Below are 17,661 nucleotides of genomic sequence, written 5' to 3' on the forward strand. Positions count from 1 at the left end.
AGGGGGTGAAAACTTACATGACTGCAGAATTTCGGCAGTGATCGTCTGTTACTCTGTACGCTGTAATGTGTATTACAGGGATTGGATTTCTCTTGTAACCGCTACAGCATTCCACTGGTCTAAATGCATCTGTGTGAAAACATTCATGTATTTATTTATCAACCATGCCTTAGCACTCTGATTAAATGTTCACTAAGAAATGTTAATAAATGAGATGCTTTTTTTATCTAGTATATTTGAAATTAATGAATTGATATAATTTTTTTAGAAGAGCACAGTAGTGTTATAACAGCTGCTATAACGTCATTCAACAACATTACAGATAACTATAAACGGGTTAAAAGCGAGACGTGTCGTTTTTTTTTTTGATCTAGTATATTTCAAATTAACTAATTAATATTATTTTTTTAGAAGAGCACAGTAGTGCTACAACAGCTGCTATAACGTCATTCAACAACATTACAGATAACTATAAACGGGTTAAAAGCGAGACGTGTCGTTCGTTAATAAATTAGAAATTGCAGTTGTTGGTGCGTTGCTGTGGTGTAAGAATTCCTCTTGGGGATGCACTGTTTTAGGAAAATAATCAACGTTGGGGTTGTAAACAGTAACTCCGCTTCATCACACCACCCCATCAGTCAGTGTTTTACTGTAACAGCACATCACACACTGTGGTTTATTAACGCTGGATATTTTCAACAACCTCATCATCGTTTTTATGGACTTCAGCGACATTATAAACTCGATGCAGTTATTGCAAGCGAGGGAAATGCAACCAAATATTAAGTGTTATTTATTTGACTTTACTTTGAGAAAAATAAATCTGCAGTTGTGGTCAGAGCTGCAAAGCCCTTTCGAGTGCAGGACATACGAGTGCATTTATACTTTTATTCACATAAACTTTGGGTGTTTAATCATTTGTTTGTTGTTTAAAAAATCTAGATGTAAATATCAGGAAATGAAAGCTGAAATTCTGATCTATCGTTTCATATTCGTCTTTTGATCTGAAGCCCAAATGTCCTCAGTGACGAAAAGAAAAAAAAAAGGGGGGGGGGGGGGGGGGGGGGGCTTTGCTGTTCCAATACTTTTGGAGGGGACAGTATAACCATAAAGCTCACTCACTCACTGCCCCCCCTTCCTCCTCTCTTCCCCCTCTCCCCCTCTCTCTCTCCCCCTTCCTCTCTCTCTCTCTCTCTCTCTCTCTCACCCCCCTCCCTCTCTCTCTCTCTCTCCCCTCCCTCTATTGCTCTCTCTCTAGCTCTCTCTCTCACTCTCCCTCTCTCTCACTCTACACACAGTTCCCTATACAGTTTTCAAAATGTCGGATGAGTCAACAAGGCAGTTATCTGGTGGCCAGATTACAGACTTAAAATGCAGAAAACAAATAAACATCTTTGAAATATTAAAACATTCGTGTATTGTCGGTACTTTAATTATTTCATTAATAGGACTTTTTTGTGTGAAGAAAACGATTAATTCCAATACAGGTCATATTGACCCCCCTTTATACATTCGTGTAGGTCATTTGATTCATGCATAGTGGGGTTAAATATAAAAAAATCTAAAAGTTGTGCGTTATAGCGGACACCTATATGAAGAAACTAAAAGATTCAATAGGTGCCTCGCACCTTCGGTGCTTGGCCCCTAATTACCTGATTTCTCTGTGTAATCCTGTTGAGCTGGAGGACTTGTAGCTAAAATAGAAAACAGCAAATCTTTACTCACAGAGATAACACGTGAAACTCAACACAGGCTGTGAGGTTGAAACACTACCTACTGTGCAGCATTTTTAGTTTATATACTGTAAAATATGCAGACCTGCACGTCTACAAGTGGAGATACTGTATTTACATGATTCATTCACTTACATTCTATATCGGGTGAGGCAGTAGAAACAGGTTCGGGAGTAGAAACAGGTTCGGGAGTAGAAACAGGTTCTGGTTGAAACACAATAAGATCATATTAATCTTAGCGGGTAATTTGACCCTTATACCAACACATACTAAAACCATACAACTGTCTATACTACTATACTAACACTATACCACTATGGATTCTACTATACTATACTACTATACTAGTATAAATACTACTATACTAACACTGTAGCACTATAAATAGTAGAATACTACAGCTATTCCAAGCCTCTACAGATATGAACAGTAACACTATAGATACTACAACATTAACAATAACCCAATAGACATTAAATTGCTATACTAATACTATCCCACTATTTCTATTATTATAAAAAATATATATGATAATGCTATACCACGCATCCTAAAGTAGATTCTACCAAAATAACAACAGTAGATACTACTATGGCACTGCAGATAAAACTATAATATACTAAAACTCTAGACATTCCTATTAATAATATATAGGCCATAAAGTGTAATCAGTGTGTGTGTAACTACAAAATTTACTAATGTTTGGATATGTTAATCAGGTATAATCTGGTATGTTTACCCAACAGTTAAGACTTCATACAGTGTCTGCTTCAGTATGTCACAGTACATGTTGGCATTCGTGGTTCCCTCAATGAACTGTAGCTCCCCAGTGCCGGCAGCACTCATGCAGCCCCAGACCATGACACTCCCACCACCATGCTTGACTGTAGGCAAGACACACTTGTCTTTGTACTCCTCACCTGGTTGCTGCCACACACGCTTGACACCATCTGAACCAAATAAGTTTATCTTGGTCTCATCAGACCACAGGACATGGCTCCAGTAATCCATGTCCTTAGTCTGCTTGTCTTCAGCAAACTGTTTGCGGGCTTTCTTGTGCATCATCTTTAGAAGAGGCTTCCTTCTGGGACAACAGCCATGCAGACCAATTCGATGCAGCATGCGGCGTATGGTCTGAGCACTGACAGGCTGACCCCCCACCCTTCAACCTCTGCAGCAATGCGGGCAGCACTCATACGTCTATTTCCCAAAGACAACCTCTGGATATGACGCCGAGCACATGTACTCAACTTCTTTGGTGGACGATGGCGAGGCCTGTTCTGAGTGGAACCTGTCCTGTTAAACCGCTGTATGGTCTTGGCCACCGTGCTGCAGCTCAGTGTCAGGGTCTTGGCAATCTTCTTATAGCCTAGGCCATCTTTATGTAGAGCAACGATTCTTTTTTTCAGATCCTCAGAGAGTTCTTTGCCATGAGGTGCCATGTTGAATTTCCAGTGACCAGTATGAGGGAGTGTGAGAGCGATGACACCAAATTTAACACACCTGCTCCCCATTCACACCTGAGACCTTGTAACACTAACAAGTCACATGACACCGGGAGGGAAAATGGCTAATTGGGCCCAATTTGGACATTTTCACTTAGTGGTGTACTCACTTTTGTTGCCAGCGGTTTAGACATTAATGGCTGTGTGTTGAGTTATTTTGAGGGGACAGCAAATTTACACTGTTACACAAGCTGTACACTCACTACTTTACATTGTAGCACAGTGTCATTTCTTCAGTGTTGTCACGTGAAAAGATATCATCAAATATTTACAAAAATATGAGGGATGTACTCACTTTTGTGACATACTGTATATATCAGTAGATAGATAGATAGATAGATAGATAGATAGATAGATAGATAGATAGATAGATAGATAGATAATGATTATACCTGGACTCCTCCAATATGGTGGTGGTGAGGGGGGGCACATGATAGGTAAGGCTTGGGGGGGGCTTTAGTTGCAAAAGGTTGTGAACCTCTGTGTTCGATTGATTGTCTAAACAATAAATAACTCTGAATATCTACTCTTGGTTTGAGCTCTGGGTTTAAGCTGTGAAGACTGAATTTGTTATTAAAAAGGATAAGCCAACATAAAGACCAGAGAACTGTCTATGGGAGGAAAGCAAGCCATTTTGAAGCTGAGAAATTATTGAACATATATCAGAGGCATTGTGCAAGCATTGGGCATAGCCAATACAACAATTGGGAATGTCCTGAAAAAGAAAGAAACCACTGGTATACTACCGACCTGACATGGAACAGGTCAGCCAAGGAAAACAACAGCAGTTGATGACAGAAACATTGTGACAGCTTTGAAGAAAAGCACAAAAACAATAGTCAGTGACATCACCAGCACCCTCCACAGGGCAGGGTGAAGGTCTCACTATCCAGTGTTTGAAGAAGACTTCGAGAGCAGAAATACAGAGGTCAAACTACAAGATGTAAACCGCTCATCAGCAGAAAGAATCAGAAAGACCAGATTGGAATTCACAAAGAAATACAGAGATGATCCACAAAAGTTCTGGAACCAAGATGCACCTCTGCCAAACTGATGGAAAGGCCAAAGTGTGGAGAAAGAAAGTGTCTGCTCACGATCCAGAACATACAAGCTCATGGTTCAAGCATAGTGCCATGGCTTGGGCTTGCATGGCTGCTTCTGGATCATTCTCACTGATCTTTACTGATGATGGAACTCATGATGATAGCAGCAGAATGAATTCCATATAATCACTTCAAATTTACACACATAATGAATTTTAACTTTGTTTTTATAAATGTGAACAAAAACAAGAAACTTTTAGATTTTTTTATATTTAACCCTACAATGCACAAATCAAAAAACCTATATCTATCCACTATCAATACTGCTCTACTAACTCTATACCAATAGTTAGTAGTAGTTAGTTAGTTCCGTCCGCGCAGCGGGGCGCATCGGGCAACAAGCATTCGCCAGCGGGCTCGGTCGGAAGCGTCGATTTCCACATCTTCCCACTTGACATCGAGCGCTCGTAGATCCTCCATGAACGTTCGTCGCCAAGTATTCCGCGGCCGCCCTACTCTTCTCTTCCCTCGTGGCGGCGTCCAGCGCAGCGCGATCTTTGCGTGGCGGTGGTCAGACATCCGTAGAATGTGCGTAGAATCTCCGCCGACGCCGGTCCCAAGCCCGGGTGAAAAAGGAGGAGGGTTGGGCATCAGGCTAGCACCCTGATCCCGTAAAATCTATCTTGCTACGGAAACAACAAGCAAAAACCAGCGGTCTAAACAATACCGGCGCGATGACCCTGTTTCTCCCTTGATGACGGTGCTGGAGCAAAGCCGAAAGGTCGTCCAGCGCCCGATGCAAAATGGGATACTCGACGCCAATACGATCACACGAATTGGAACCTGGAACGTGCGAACGTTGTACCAGTGTGGGAGACTGGAGCAGCTTCTGCACGAATTCGATAATTACCGGCTTGACATTCTTGGTGTCAGCGAAATGAGGTGGACGGGTAATGGAAAAATGATAAGCGACGGGAAGATCGTCCTGTATTCGGGAGCCAAAGAACATCACGTGCACGGTGTCGGGATGGTCCTGAGCAAAACCGCGGCACAGGCACTCGTTGGATGGAAACCGATCAGTGATCGCATAATTACCGCCCGATTTCAGTCTCGCCATGCTAAAATTACTGTTATTCAAGTCTACGCACCGACAAATGAGGCAGATGATGAAGAGAAGGACGCCTTCTACGACCAGCTGCAAGACACAATCACGGTTATCCCCAACCATGACATAAAGATCCTCCTTGGCGACATGAATGCGCAACTCAGTAGCGACCGGCAGGGCTGGGAAAACGTGATCGGACCTCATGGATCGGCAGCAGTAACAAGCGATAATGGAGAGCGTCTCCTATCCCTATGCAATCTTAACAACCTTTGCATCGGGAATACATATTTCATTCACAAACGGATTCACAAAAAGACGTGGCGGTCACCAGATGGGGCCACTCACAATGAAATCGACTATGTATGCATCCATCGACGGTGGCGCTCGGCTTTACGTGACGTACGGGTTTTGCGCGGCGCCGACGTCGGATCTGATCACCACTTGCTTGTGACTTCAATCCGACTAAAATTTAAAAGAGTGGACGGACGCAACACCGTTCGGTCATTTGCCTCCGAGAAATTGAAGGACCGCGTGAACGCCGAGCACTTCCACATTGAACTCGCTAATCGATTCCAGATTCTTGACAACTCGGCCAGCATCGAAGAACAATGGGCGCAGATCAAGGATGCTGCCATAGAGACGGCAGAGAGAACGATTGGTCGACGGCGTGGAACGCAGCGAGAACGGTGGATTCAGGACCGGACATGGTCGTTGCTCGATGAAAGACGGGTCAAGAAACGTCAGCGCGATCAAGCAAAGACCGAAGAGGAGCGAAATGAAGCATCGCAGGCGTACCGAGAACTCGACCGCAGGGTCAAGAGGAGTTGCCGAGCAGACAAGAAGGACTGGCTGGACCGGAAGGGCACTGAAGCACAACTGGCTGCGGACCAGGGTGACAGCAGGACTCTTTTTCGTGTGGTCAGAGATCTCACTCGGGCCCGAAGCGGTTCCACTGGGCCGATAAGGGATACAACCGGCAGGATGCTAGTTAGCAAAGAAGAGCAGGACGCGCGTTGGGTGGAACATTTCAAAGACACCCTAAACCAGCCGGCTCCCGTAGCCACGCACGACTTTACAGTCTTTCCTCCTCCCTGTGAGCTGGAAGTGGACATGAGCGACATCATGGATGCTGAGGTCGCTGCAGCGATTCGTCATCTGAAAAACAACAAAGCACCTGGTCTTGACCAAATCTCGGCAGAAATGCTGAAAGCGGGTGGTGATGAAGTTGTACGGGTGCTCACTACGCTGCTCAATGACTGCTGGCACATGGAACGTGTCCCAAATGACTGGAGACAGGGTGTCATCGTCAAATTACCTAAGAAAGGTAATCTCGCAGACTGTAACAATTGGAGAGGCATCACCCTTCTGTCTGTTCCAGGCAAGGTATTTTGTCTCGTCCTCCTCAAACGGATACTGCGAGCAGTCGATCAGGCTCTACGGGACGAACAGGCCGGGTTTAGAAGCGGTCGGTCGTGCACTGAACAAATCTTTGCTCTCCGAAACATCATTGAACAAAGCTCCGAATATCAGAAACCGCTCTTGGTCAACTTTATAGACTTTAAGAAGGCGTTTGACAGCGTCCACCGGAAATCGCTTTGGAACATCGCACGGCTATATGGCATTCCACAGCGGTTTATCGCCATTTTCCAGAACTTATATCAGGATACTAGCTGTTGCATCCGGACGGACACAGGTCATACTGCCTTTTTCACCATCGAGACTGGAGTCAGACAGGGCTGCATTCTTTCACCATTCTTTTTCCTCATGATGATGGACTTCGTCATGCGACGAGCACTAACACAGCCAGCGTCTGGAATTCCGTGGACAGGCCAGGGACGCCTGACCGACCTGGAATTCGCCGACGATATTGTGCTATTGGCGCAGAATGGGAAAGTCTTACAGGAGATGACCACTAGCCTGGAGCACGAAGCAGCCAAAGTTGGGTTACGGATCAGCACTGACAAGACCAATGTCATGGCCGTCGGCCGGATGACGCCGGTGCGGATCACGGTGAGCAACCAGCTGATCGAAGAAGTCAAACAGTTCACCTACCTTGGCAGCATTGTGGCTACGGATGGTGGGACTAACGTGGATGTCAATCGCAGAATCGGCAGAGCATTTGCAGTCTTCCAACAGCTACAACCGATTTGGGCTAGGCGAACTATCCACACCAACAGCAAACTTCGCCTGTTTAATAGCATCATCATCCCAACCGCCATCTATGCATCTGAAACTTGGAAGAGCTCGAGGGCAGTCATCCACAAGCTGAATGTGTTTCAGCAACGATGCCTGAGAAGAATACTCGGTGTATCATACCGTGATCGTATTTCAAATGAAGAAATTCTAAGAAGAACAAACTCCCGCAGCCTGGCAGAAATGGTCGTAGAGCGAAGAATGCGCTTTGCAGGACACATTCTATGCCAATAATTCTACCATATTTCTATATTAACACTATACAACTATAGCTACTACTCTGACATCCAAACTCTCTACTACTATAGATACAATAAACACTAAAAGATCACATTAATGTTCACAGGTAATTTAACCTTTATACCAACACACACTAAATCCATACAACTGTCTATACTACTGCATTAAACTGACAATATCCCAGAGTGGCTATTGCTATACTAACAGAACAATTCCTATTAGTAAAAGGAATAGCATGAGAACCGTGAATCTGATCAGAAAATAAATAAATAAATAAATAAATAAATAAATAAATAAATAAATCTTTCTGTTCATCATTAATCATTACTTAACAATAACTTTAGCTGTCAAAAAAATTATTGACAATATAATCATTAAAATGATACGCACTGTGTACAAATACTAAATCTCATCACTTCTCAATTTGTTTAAATATATATATTAGAAATGTGAGGCAGTATACACAGTTTCTCATTAAATATTTATATATTTTTATTTAATGGTGTGTCTCAATTCAGCAGTGTTACTCAAATTGAAACGGGCCTGTAAAAATACAACCACTTTATTTTTTAACCATTTCCTGGGTGGAAGAATAAAGCACAATTCTCATCCAGTTTCTACTGGTCTGCTGTTGATTTTGTAAATTAGATGTCATAATATTAGCGTGATTATTTATTTATAATAAAAAGCTTTATTCCTCCTGTCCAATTACAGGAAGAGATACATAAAAAGGATGTTTATAAAATAAATATGGACTATTATTAATGGAGAGAGGATTCCCCACCTTTAGGTTGGACTGAGGTTGTAAACTTTCGGCTGTCAATTATTTTCGTGAGTTTCTGCACCCAACTATCTGTGGGATTTGCACACACACAGCGACCACGTTTTAGGGTAAAACTGCATAGGAGAGAGAAGATATACGTCAGTGTAAAACTGCAATAAAGACACAAGATTAAACATTTTCATGTGTCCCAAACCTCCAAAATTATTTTTGTTATATTCTAATGAATTTCAAAAACTATCAAATGTGCTTCATGGCAATTTAAAGTTGTAGTATAATAAATTTATATGATATTTTATACAATTATTAGGCAATGATGTACATAGAAAAACAATCATTTTCTTCTTATTAATTATTAAATAAAATAAGGGGGTGAAAACTTACATGACTCCAGGATTTGTACACTGATGGTGTGTTTCTTCATACGCTGTAATGTGGATTACAGGGACTGGATGTGTCTGGTAACGGAAACAGCACTGGACTGTTACACTTACACCTGTGTGAAAACATTCATGTATTTATTTATCAATCATGGCTTAGCACTCTGATTAAATGTTCACTAAGAAATGTTAATAAATGAGGTGTTTATTTTATCTAGTATATTTGAAATTAATGAATTGTTTTTTTGTTTTGTTTTAAATAACAGCACCTGTGACGTGACGCCATGCGAAGGGCAGACGTGTGAAAGACAGCTCTGCGCACTTCGCTAATTTTTCATGATATAATCTGGTGAAATTCGGTACACCCGGTCACACTCTTGCTGATTGAGGTAAACATGGCAAAGAAGTCAAAATCCTCGAGCTCTGGAGACATTAAAAGACATTATGTGTTCAAGATGGAAGCGCGGACGAGCCTGTGGAGCGCGGACTCGTTGTGGGTGCTGCGGCGGGAGAAGAACTCCAGCGCCAACTGTCCCACATGTCGGGGATGATGACGAAGGTTGTTGCTGCCTCGGAAGATCTCGCTGTAAAACGACGTCCGATTACCGCGATAGAAGTGAAATTCTCTGAGTTAGTTACAAGAGGCAGAATCGTGCAGTCCGATGGCAGACTTGTCTCGGGGGCTCGTAGGCGTGCATGGACTCTGGGTTTAGGGGACAGGGGACTGTCATGCGCGGGGTTGATGCGCATGTTTTTCTTTTTTATCATTGTTTTGTTCGGGGGGAAGCTCGGGGTTTTATTGTTACATCAATGTTGAATTGTGGTCTTCATAATTTTGTTTTGGCACACGATTAATTTTTTCTGTTATATCAAAATGTCAGATGTTAATATGAGTGTACTGTCTCTCTCCACGTGGACTGTGAATGGGTTGGGACACCCCATAAAAAGAAGGAAGGTCATTACTTTTCTTAAGCGTAAGAAATATGGTATTGTGTTTCTTCAAGAAACGCATCTTTCCCCGCAGGAAGCTGAAAAATTTGGGAAGATATGGGGTGGTCATGTTTTCTTTAGTGCTGGCTCAAGTAAGAGTAGGGGAGTCATTATATTGGTAAATAAGCATCTACAATTCAAATGTCTCACACAGTTTAAAGATAAATTAGGGAGAGTAATTATTGTTTTAGCAGAAATTCAGGGGCAAAGTCTTATTTTGGCTAATATTTATGCACCTAATGCTGACGATCAGGGCTTTTTTTATAGATCTTGAAGGGATGTTGCAATCTGCTGGCACCGCACATGATATAATATTGGGAGGAGACTTTAATCTTTTGATGGACTCAGTCCTTGATCATAGTGTTGTAAAAAGTGTGTACGCCCCCTAGAGCAACAGTGACGCTTCACAGGATGTGTAAAAATCTTGGTCTTGCAGATATCTGGAGACTTTTGAACCCATCTGGTAGGGACTATACATATTTTTCATCAGTCCATAAGATTTATTCTAGAATAGATTTTTTTTTTTTTGATATCCAAATCACTTATTTCATCTGTTGCTGATTGTTCAATCGGAAACATTCTAGTCTCAGATCACGCCCTGGTGAGTTTAGAGGTGTGGCCACAAACGGAGAAGAAGAAATCATTTAGTTGGCGCTTTAATGTATCTCTTTTACAAAATCCTGATTTCTGACAAATGTTAAAGACTGAACTTGATGTTTATATGGAGACCAACTGGTCCTCAGTATCCTCTGTGGGCGTGGCGTGGGAGGCACTTAAGGCGGTTCTTAGGGGTCGGATCATACAGTATGCCTCATTCATTAAAAAATCCAAAGCACGAGAACTCGTGGAGTTGGAAGGACGTATTAAAAGTGCAGAGGCAGAGCTGAAGCGCCGGATGTCGTCTGATGGTCTCAGAGAATTGACCAGATTGAAATATAGATATAATACTATTTTGTCAAGGAAAATGGACTTTTGGTTATTCAGGGCAAGACAGTCATACTTTGAGTCGGGGGACAAAGCAGAAAAACTTTTGGCTAGATATCTAAAACAGAGGGAGGCCCTTTCTATCATTCCCGCAGTGAAGTCTGTTAGTGGTGAAATTTTTACCTCGGCCATTGATATTAATAACGCTTTTAAAGAATTTTACTTTGATCTCTATAGTTCAATGTCTTCGTCTACTGATGAAGATATTAGGAACATTGTGGAACCATTAGAACTCCCGAAACTGACGACGGAGCAAAAATATTCTCTTGATTCTAAGATAACCCTGGAGGAGCTTGGCGAGGTAGTTAAGGCCCTGCCTACAGGCAAGTCTCCAGGGCCAGATGGCTTTGCCGCTGAGTTTTTCAAATCTTTGCTACAGAACTGGCTCCATTTCTGTTAGAAGTTTATACAGAAGCATTAAAGAATGGAAAGCTTCCTCCAACCATGACACAAGCCCGGATCAGTCTGATTCTTAAAAAAGACAAAGATCCAAGTGAGTGTAAAAGTTATCGTCCAATTTCCCCGATCCAGTTAGATGTAAAGATCCTGTTGAAAATTCTGGCTACCCGATTAAGTAAAGTTATGACATCTCTTATACATATAGATCAGGTGGCTTTTATTCGGGCCGTAGCTCTTCTCATAACATTAGACGTCTCATTGATATCATGTGGTCAGTAGCGAATGATCAGTCTCCGGTTGCTGCCATCTCACTTGACGCCGAAAAGGCGTTTGATCTGGTAGAATGGGATTATCTTTTTAAGATTTTGGAAGCGTACGGGTTCGGGAATACTTTCATTGGTTGGATTAAGCTACTTTATAGACAACCGGTAGCGGCAGTACAAACAAATGGACTAATTTCAGATTATTTTACTCTAGATAGGGGCACCCGGTAGGGTTGCCCTCTTTCCCCATTATTGTTCTGTCTTGCCCTGGAACCATTAGCAGCTGCGATAAGAAAGGAGAATGATTTTCCAGGGGTGGTGGCGGGAGGTGTGGTGCATAAGCTTTTGCTTTATGCAGATGATATTTTATTATTCGTCTCTGAACCTCCTAGATCTATGCCTTGCCTCCACAGAATTATTCATTCCTTTTCCAAATTCTCAGGATACAAAGTCAACTGGTCTAAATCCGAAGCTTTGGCTCTGGCAGCGTACTGTCCAGTAACGGCTTTCAGCCTGGTGGCTTCCAGTGGCCCAAACAGGACATTAAGTATTTGGGTATTTTATTTCCAAAAAATTTGTCCGATTTAGTTAGAGTTAATGTTGACCCGTTAATAAAAAGGTTTTCGAGTGATGTAGACAGGTGGTCTTCTGTACATTTATCTATGATCGGGAAGGTTAATGTTATTAAAATGAGTTGTATTTCAAAATTCAATTACCTGCTACAATCTCTCCCTATAGATGTCCCTCTTTCTTATTTCAAGCAATTTGAGAGTATAGCGAAGTCTTTTATTTGGAATGGTAAGCGTCCCAGGTTAAACAATAAGTCACATAGTCCGGTTGACAAGGGTGGGCTAGGCCTACCCAAGATTCTGTTTTATTATTATGCGTTTGGTCTCAGACATTTGGCTCATTGGTCACTTCCGCCTGAGAGAGCCCCTCCCTGGTTCTGCATTAAACAAGAAGTTCTTGCCCCTATTTTGCCACTGCAAAGCCTTTCCATTAATCTAACCAGAGAAGGTAAATCACACCCCGTTATTTCACATCTGCACTCAGTGTGGAGAAGAGGGTCCAGAGTGTTTGATTCTGATATTTATCTCAATGTTGCCTCGAGCCTATGGCTAAACCCCAAACTACGTATTAAAAAGTCCCCTTTTTGTTGGTCAGAGTGGATCACGAGGGGGGTTAATACACTCGGTGATCTTTATGAGAGTGGTGTGATGATATCTTTTGAAAAATTGGTTCAACATTTTGGGATCCCCAGATCTCGGTTTTTTTAGGTATCTTCAACTACGCCACTTGCTCTGTACTATTTTTGGAAGTAGCATGCACCCCCTAAGGCAGCAGATACTCTGGGAGAGGTGATTTCTGCATTTGGAAGAGGGCATGAAGCATCAGTGTATTACTCCTTGCTGATTCAGAGTCTAGGGGACGGAGTCTCGACCACTCTCAAGAGATTATGGGAGAAGGATTTAAATTTGGAATTGGGGGAGGGAGAGTGGGCTAGGATTTTAAAAAAATATACAAACTGCATCTAGAGACGCAAGGGTGCGCCTTATACAATTTAAGATTTTACATCGGTTCTATTGGACCCCCTCTAAATTTTATAGGCTCGGTCTTAAAGACACCCACCTGCTGGCGATGCCATTCAGAAGATGGAGACACCACACATGTTTTTTTGTGGGTGTCGTAACATCCAAGAATTTTGGTTGAAGGTGCAGAGCTTTGTATGTGAGGTGTTGAACACTCAGATCTCGTTCTGCCCTAGACTCTGTATTTTGGGAGATGGGGAGGTCACAAAATTGGAGGATAGGTACAAAAAAGATTGGGTTTTGACCAGTGTGATGATTGGTAGGCAGGTTATTTTAAGGGGAGGGAATTCAGATGGAGCACCCTCGTTTCCAGAGTGGTGTGTGGAGATGGGGAGGGTGGCTGCCTTTGAGGAGGGGTCGAGCAGAAGGATGGGAGTTGGGAATTTCTTCAGGAAGAAATGGAGCAGTTATTTGGCGTTTTGGGGGGACTCTCGAGGAGGGGCGATGGAGAGTATAATTTAGAGATTATTGTATATTCCTTTGTTTTTTTTTAATTGTGTGTATTTTTTATTATTATTATTTTTATTATTAATTTATTTTATCTTTTTGGATATGTGAGTTTATATTCTATTGACCACAGGGGGGTTCGTGGGGGGACCAGGGTGGGGTGGGAGGTTGGTAGGGGGAGGGGTTATAGTGGGGATTTATGTTAAAACAGTTTGATTCATTATATATGTTGTTTGTCTCTTTGTGTTAACTTGTGAATCAATAAAAGTGTTAATTACAAAAAATAAAAATAAATAACAGCACCTGTAACAGTAGTGTTTAAAAGAGAGATGTTAATAAATTAGAAATTGCAGTTGTTGGTGCGTTGCTGTGGTGTAAGAATTCCTCTTGGGGATGCACTGTTTTAGGAAAATAATCAACGTTGGGGTTGTAAACAGTAACTCCGCTTCATCACACCACCCCATCAGTCAGTGTTTTACTGTAACAGCACATCACACACTGTGGTTTATTAACGCTGGATATTTTCAACAACCTCATCATCGTTTTAGGGACTTCAGTGACATTATAAACCAATATAATATTATGTAACTGGTTGTAGTCTGCATTGTGTGTTTTATTTAATCCAGAAAAAAAAATGTAGGCGGACGGCAACTGGGTCGACTCTTTGTTTATTCTCTCTCTCCTCTCTCTCCCATTCAACCGTAACATGAAAGGGAAGAGGAGGAGCCAAAACAGGAAATGACAAAACCAATGACATCACGGCAACCAAAAGGAAAAATACTCAGACAAACAGACAGTCACACCAGGTACACATCTCCTTTTGTGTAATTCTACACATGACATTTATGGAGTATTTTCCATACCCGTTACAATTATGTACAGAAAACTATGTAAAAGTGAACGTTATCTTACACAGGGCCATGGTGATGGACTGAAGGTAGGAGAGAATGAGAGAACATGATGGTAAAGCAGATGATGATGATGATGATGGTGAGGATATGAACACAGTCATATTAATGCAGGTATTACCTCAGTGCTCGTCTTATTAGAAGAATGGGAGAGAGAGGTAGCTGCACCTTAAGCTTTACTTCACTAAGGGTCGTTATTATTGCTGTGTCAACATTCGCTGTGAATTTTGTAGGTATGATTCTGATTGGTGTTTTTTTTGTCCTTTTGTATAGTTGGTGCTGTTGTATTAGCCTGCCCTTCATACAGGAAGTCTCAGTCCTCCTATGATGATTATTGTTAATTCCTTCTTGTATTGTTTGCTTCATTCGACTAATGTCTGATGGCGTTGGTTGCTGGTTTTAAATAATTTTCTTCTTATCTATTCCGAATACGATGTTTATATGCGTACTGGCATCGGAAAACTCCTGCATACACGGTTGTTGTAATTATGCCTGAGTTACCCTTCCTAAATACAGAGCCTACAGCTAAGCATCTGTTGGCACCCACAATTCCTTGCGAACTGAGCATGCGCATATATATCTCCTTTCAGTGGATTTTCTGAATAAGGTGTTTACATGCAACAAATTTCTGATTAACAAACACACACACACACACACACATAATATAATAATAATAAAACTAATAGTATATGGCATCACAGAGATATTACTTTATTATATTATTCTATATTGTAAAATGAATAGTTTGGCAAATGGTTGTCCCTTTGAGTAAATAAATGTATTTTTAATTTTTAATTTATTGTAAAAGATCTTTTATTCACTGTAGAAATTCAGAATGTATTATTTATTCACACGGTTAATAAAATCATTAACTGAACCGAGTACTTGGAAAAAGTTACAGCCCAAGAGTGTGTCAATGAATGAATGTTAAGATTTTAGCAAAGCATAAGAAGCCATTCTCCCCTGGTATTTTAAATATTAATATTATTTTTAAAGAATATTTTGTCTAGTAAGACTTTCCCATGAATTTTTTTTAATGAAGAGTAACACTACAGTTTTGAAATGCTCAATTAAGATGAGCAATTTTTTTTATGTTTTTTTTTTTTTTTTTTTTTTTTACGAACGCTTTAAGTGCAGTTAATTATTAGTCATGCTATACGTGCAAATAGACGACTGCTTGAAGCCGTGGGCTGCGTCTCAAATCGCATACTTACCTACTGTATAGTAGCCGAGACACATGTATTTTTCCCCACTACAGGCCTATAGTAGGAAAGTATGCGATTTGGGACACAGCCGAACTCTCTTGTTCGCCGTTAAACGTAAAACTGCCGTGTGTGATCGTGGACAGCTTTACGTTTTTTTTTTTACTCATCCACGGCTTCAAGCAGTTGTCTATTAGCACGTACAGCATGACAAATAATTAACCGCACTTAAAGCGTTCGTAAAAAAAAAATTAAAAACACTCAAAACTGTATACGGTCCCATAATGAAGACGAACTGTATGTTGATACGTGAAATTCTGGAGGGACGTCGGACGGCGTGGCGCGGTGACGTAATGACGCGGGCTGTTAATCTAATTATGTTCTATAACATGTAAAACGGGAACATGACAGGAGTATTCTAAAAGTGACTCATGTAAACACCTTAATCACATTATTATCTTACTCAGAGTAAGGCCAATAATTAGATTACTGCTGTTCATGTAAACCTAGTCAGTGACTTGTATGGCAGACACTGCACATAATTAGATTAAGTATGTGTGTACAGCGTGTGTAGTGGACATGGTGAAGATTGCTGTGAGGAGACGTTTATTTAACATTTATAGTGGGAGTCTTCAGGGGAGAGGAGTTCATGCTTTGCAGTTTCTCTGTAACAAACAAAGCTACATTTTTACTTGAAGAGAAAGAAAAAAGAGAGGATGCTGAGGAAACGAATGTTTACACATTAAACAGGACTATAAACAGATAAAGTATGATGTCGTAACTGCTCGCGAGTCTCTGTGGTATATGAGTAATAACACAACGGTAGCCGTGCTGTTACAGGAAAATAATCAAGTTCAGGGTGTTAGCAGTAACTCCGCTTCATCACACCACCACATCGCTCAGTATTTTACTGTAACAGTGCGACAAACACACAGTTTATTAACGCTGCTTATTCTCAGCAACCTGCTCGTCTCTTTAGAGAATTCAGTATCATTATAAACCAGAGGAGTGTTCAGGAGTAATGACTCCAGTCCAGATGTTTTAACAATTTTCTATCTTACTAGTGTCTACTTAGTGCTTAAGTTAATGCATGTTAACTGATAAAAACAAATGATCACAAGTACAGATAATAATATGTACAAAGCAACATGTTATCAAGGTAAAAAGGTAAGCTTTATCTTACTCTGAGCCGCTGTGAAGGACTGAAGGCAGCCGAGAACCAGCAGAACCAGCAGGAGAGAACGAGAGACCATGGCTGCTGATGATGATCACGATGTGAACAGGACCGTATTAATGCAGATATCACTTCAGCACTGGTCTTATAAGCTGATAAGAGGGGTGTGAGAGTGTGGTTTGAGAGGGAGTGGCAGTTTGATGGTGATGAAATGTTGCACTTTGATTAAAAGAGAAAAAATTCGTCCATTCCACAGAAAACCAAGCTGCGGTTTTCAACCAAAGACAGAAAGATCTGAGCAGCGTTGACACACTTTCCCAGCCAAACTTACATAAAATAAAATAAACATCAATATAAATAAGTGCAGCTTCACTGGAGTAAAAGAATCATTTAACCAGCACGACACATCACACGACACACAAGAGATAATCAATAATTATTATTAAAATGTGCCTAATTATTAGCATGGCCTGTACTTCTTTAGTCCCTTCACTGGGTTTTAGTGTGAAGTGCTAAGAACAATATCCTGTTTTATTTTCATCTCTGAATCGAGATTGAAGAAAATATATTTTTAAGTAATTTAAATTAGTAAACTAAAACTATTTAAATGAATGTGAGAGAGAAATAGCTTGCAGGTTTTGGATGCTACCAAAAATCACTAATTGTTTTTTTGACAGGTCTAGGTCAAAGGTCATCATCAAATATATTTATGATGGCAGGTCATT

At 41.1% G+C, this 17,661-nt stretch overlaps 1 protein-coding gene across 1 annotated transcript in view; it reads right to left on the reverse strand.

The window, feature by feature from the left end:
* LOC108261878 (uncharacterized) overlaps window positions 1-17,331 on the reverse strand; it is a 28,238-nt gene extending 10,907 nt beyond the window's left edge. The window contains exons 1-6 of the mRNA XM_053681734.1: window positions 16,946-17,331; window positions 8,985-9,096; window positions 8,604-8,716; window positions 1,869-1,937; window positions 1,653-1,694; window positions 18-129 (exon numbers count right to left, since the gene is read on the reverse strand). Coding sequence (XP_053537709.1) covers window positions 18-129; window positions 1,653-1,694; window positions 1,869-1,937; window positions 8,604-8,716; window positions 8,985-9,096; window positions 16,946-17,015 — 518 coding nt within the window. The 5' untranslated portion in view covers window positions 17,016-17,331. The remainder of the gene's footprint in view (window positions 1-17; window positions 130-1,652; window positions 1,695-1,868; window positions 1,938-8,603; window positions 8,717-8,984; window positions 9,097-16,945) is intronic.
* Between the last annotated feature and the right edge of the window lie 330 nt (window positions 17,332-17,661).

The sequence above is a fragment of the Ictalurus punctatus genome, chromosome 7 (genome assembly GCF_001660625.3).
Source record: "Ictalurus punctatus breed USDA103 chromosome 7, Coco_2.0, whole genome shotgun sequence".
Taxonomy (NCBI): Eukaryota; Metazoa; Chordata; class Actinopteri; order Siluriformes; family Ictaluridae; genus Ictalurus; species Ictalurus punctatus.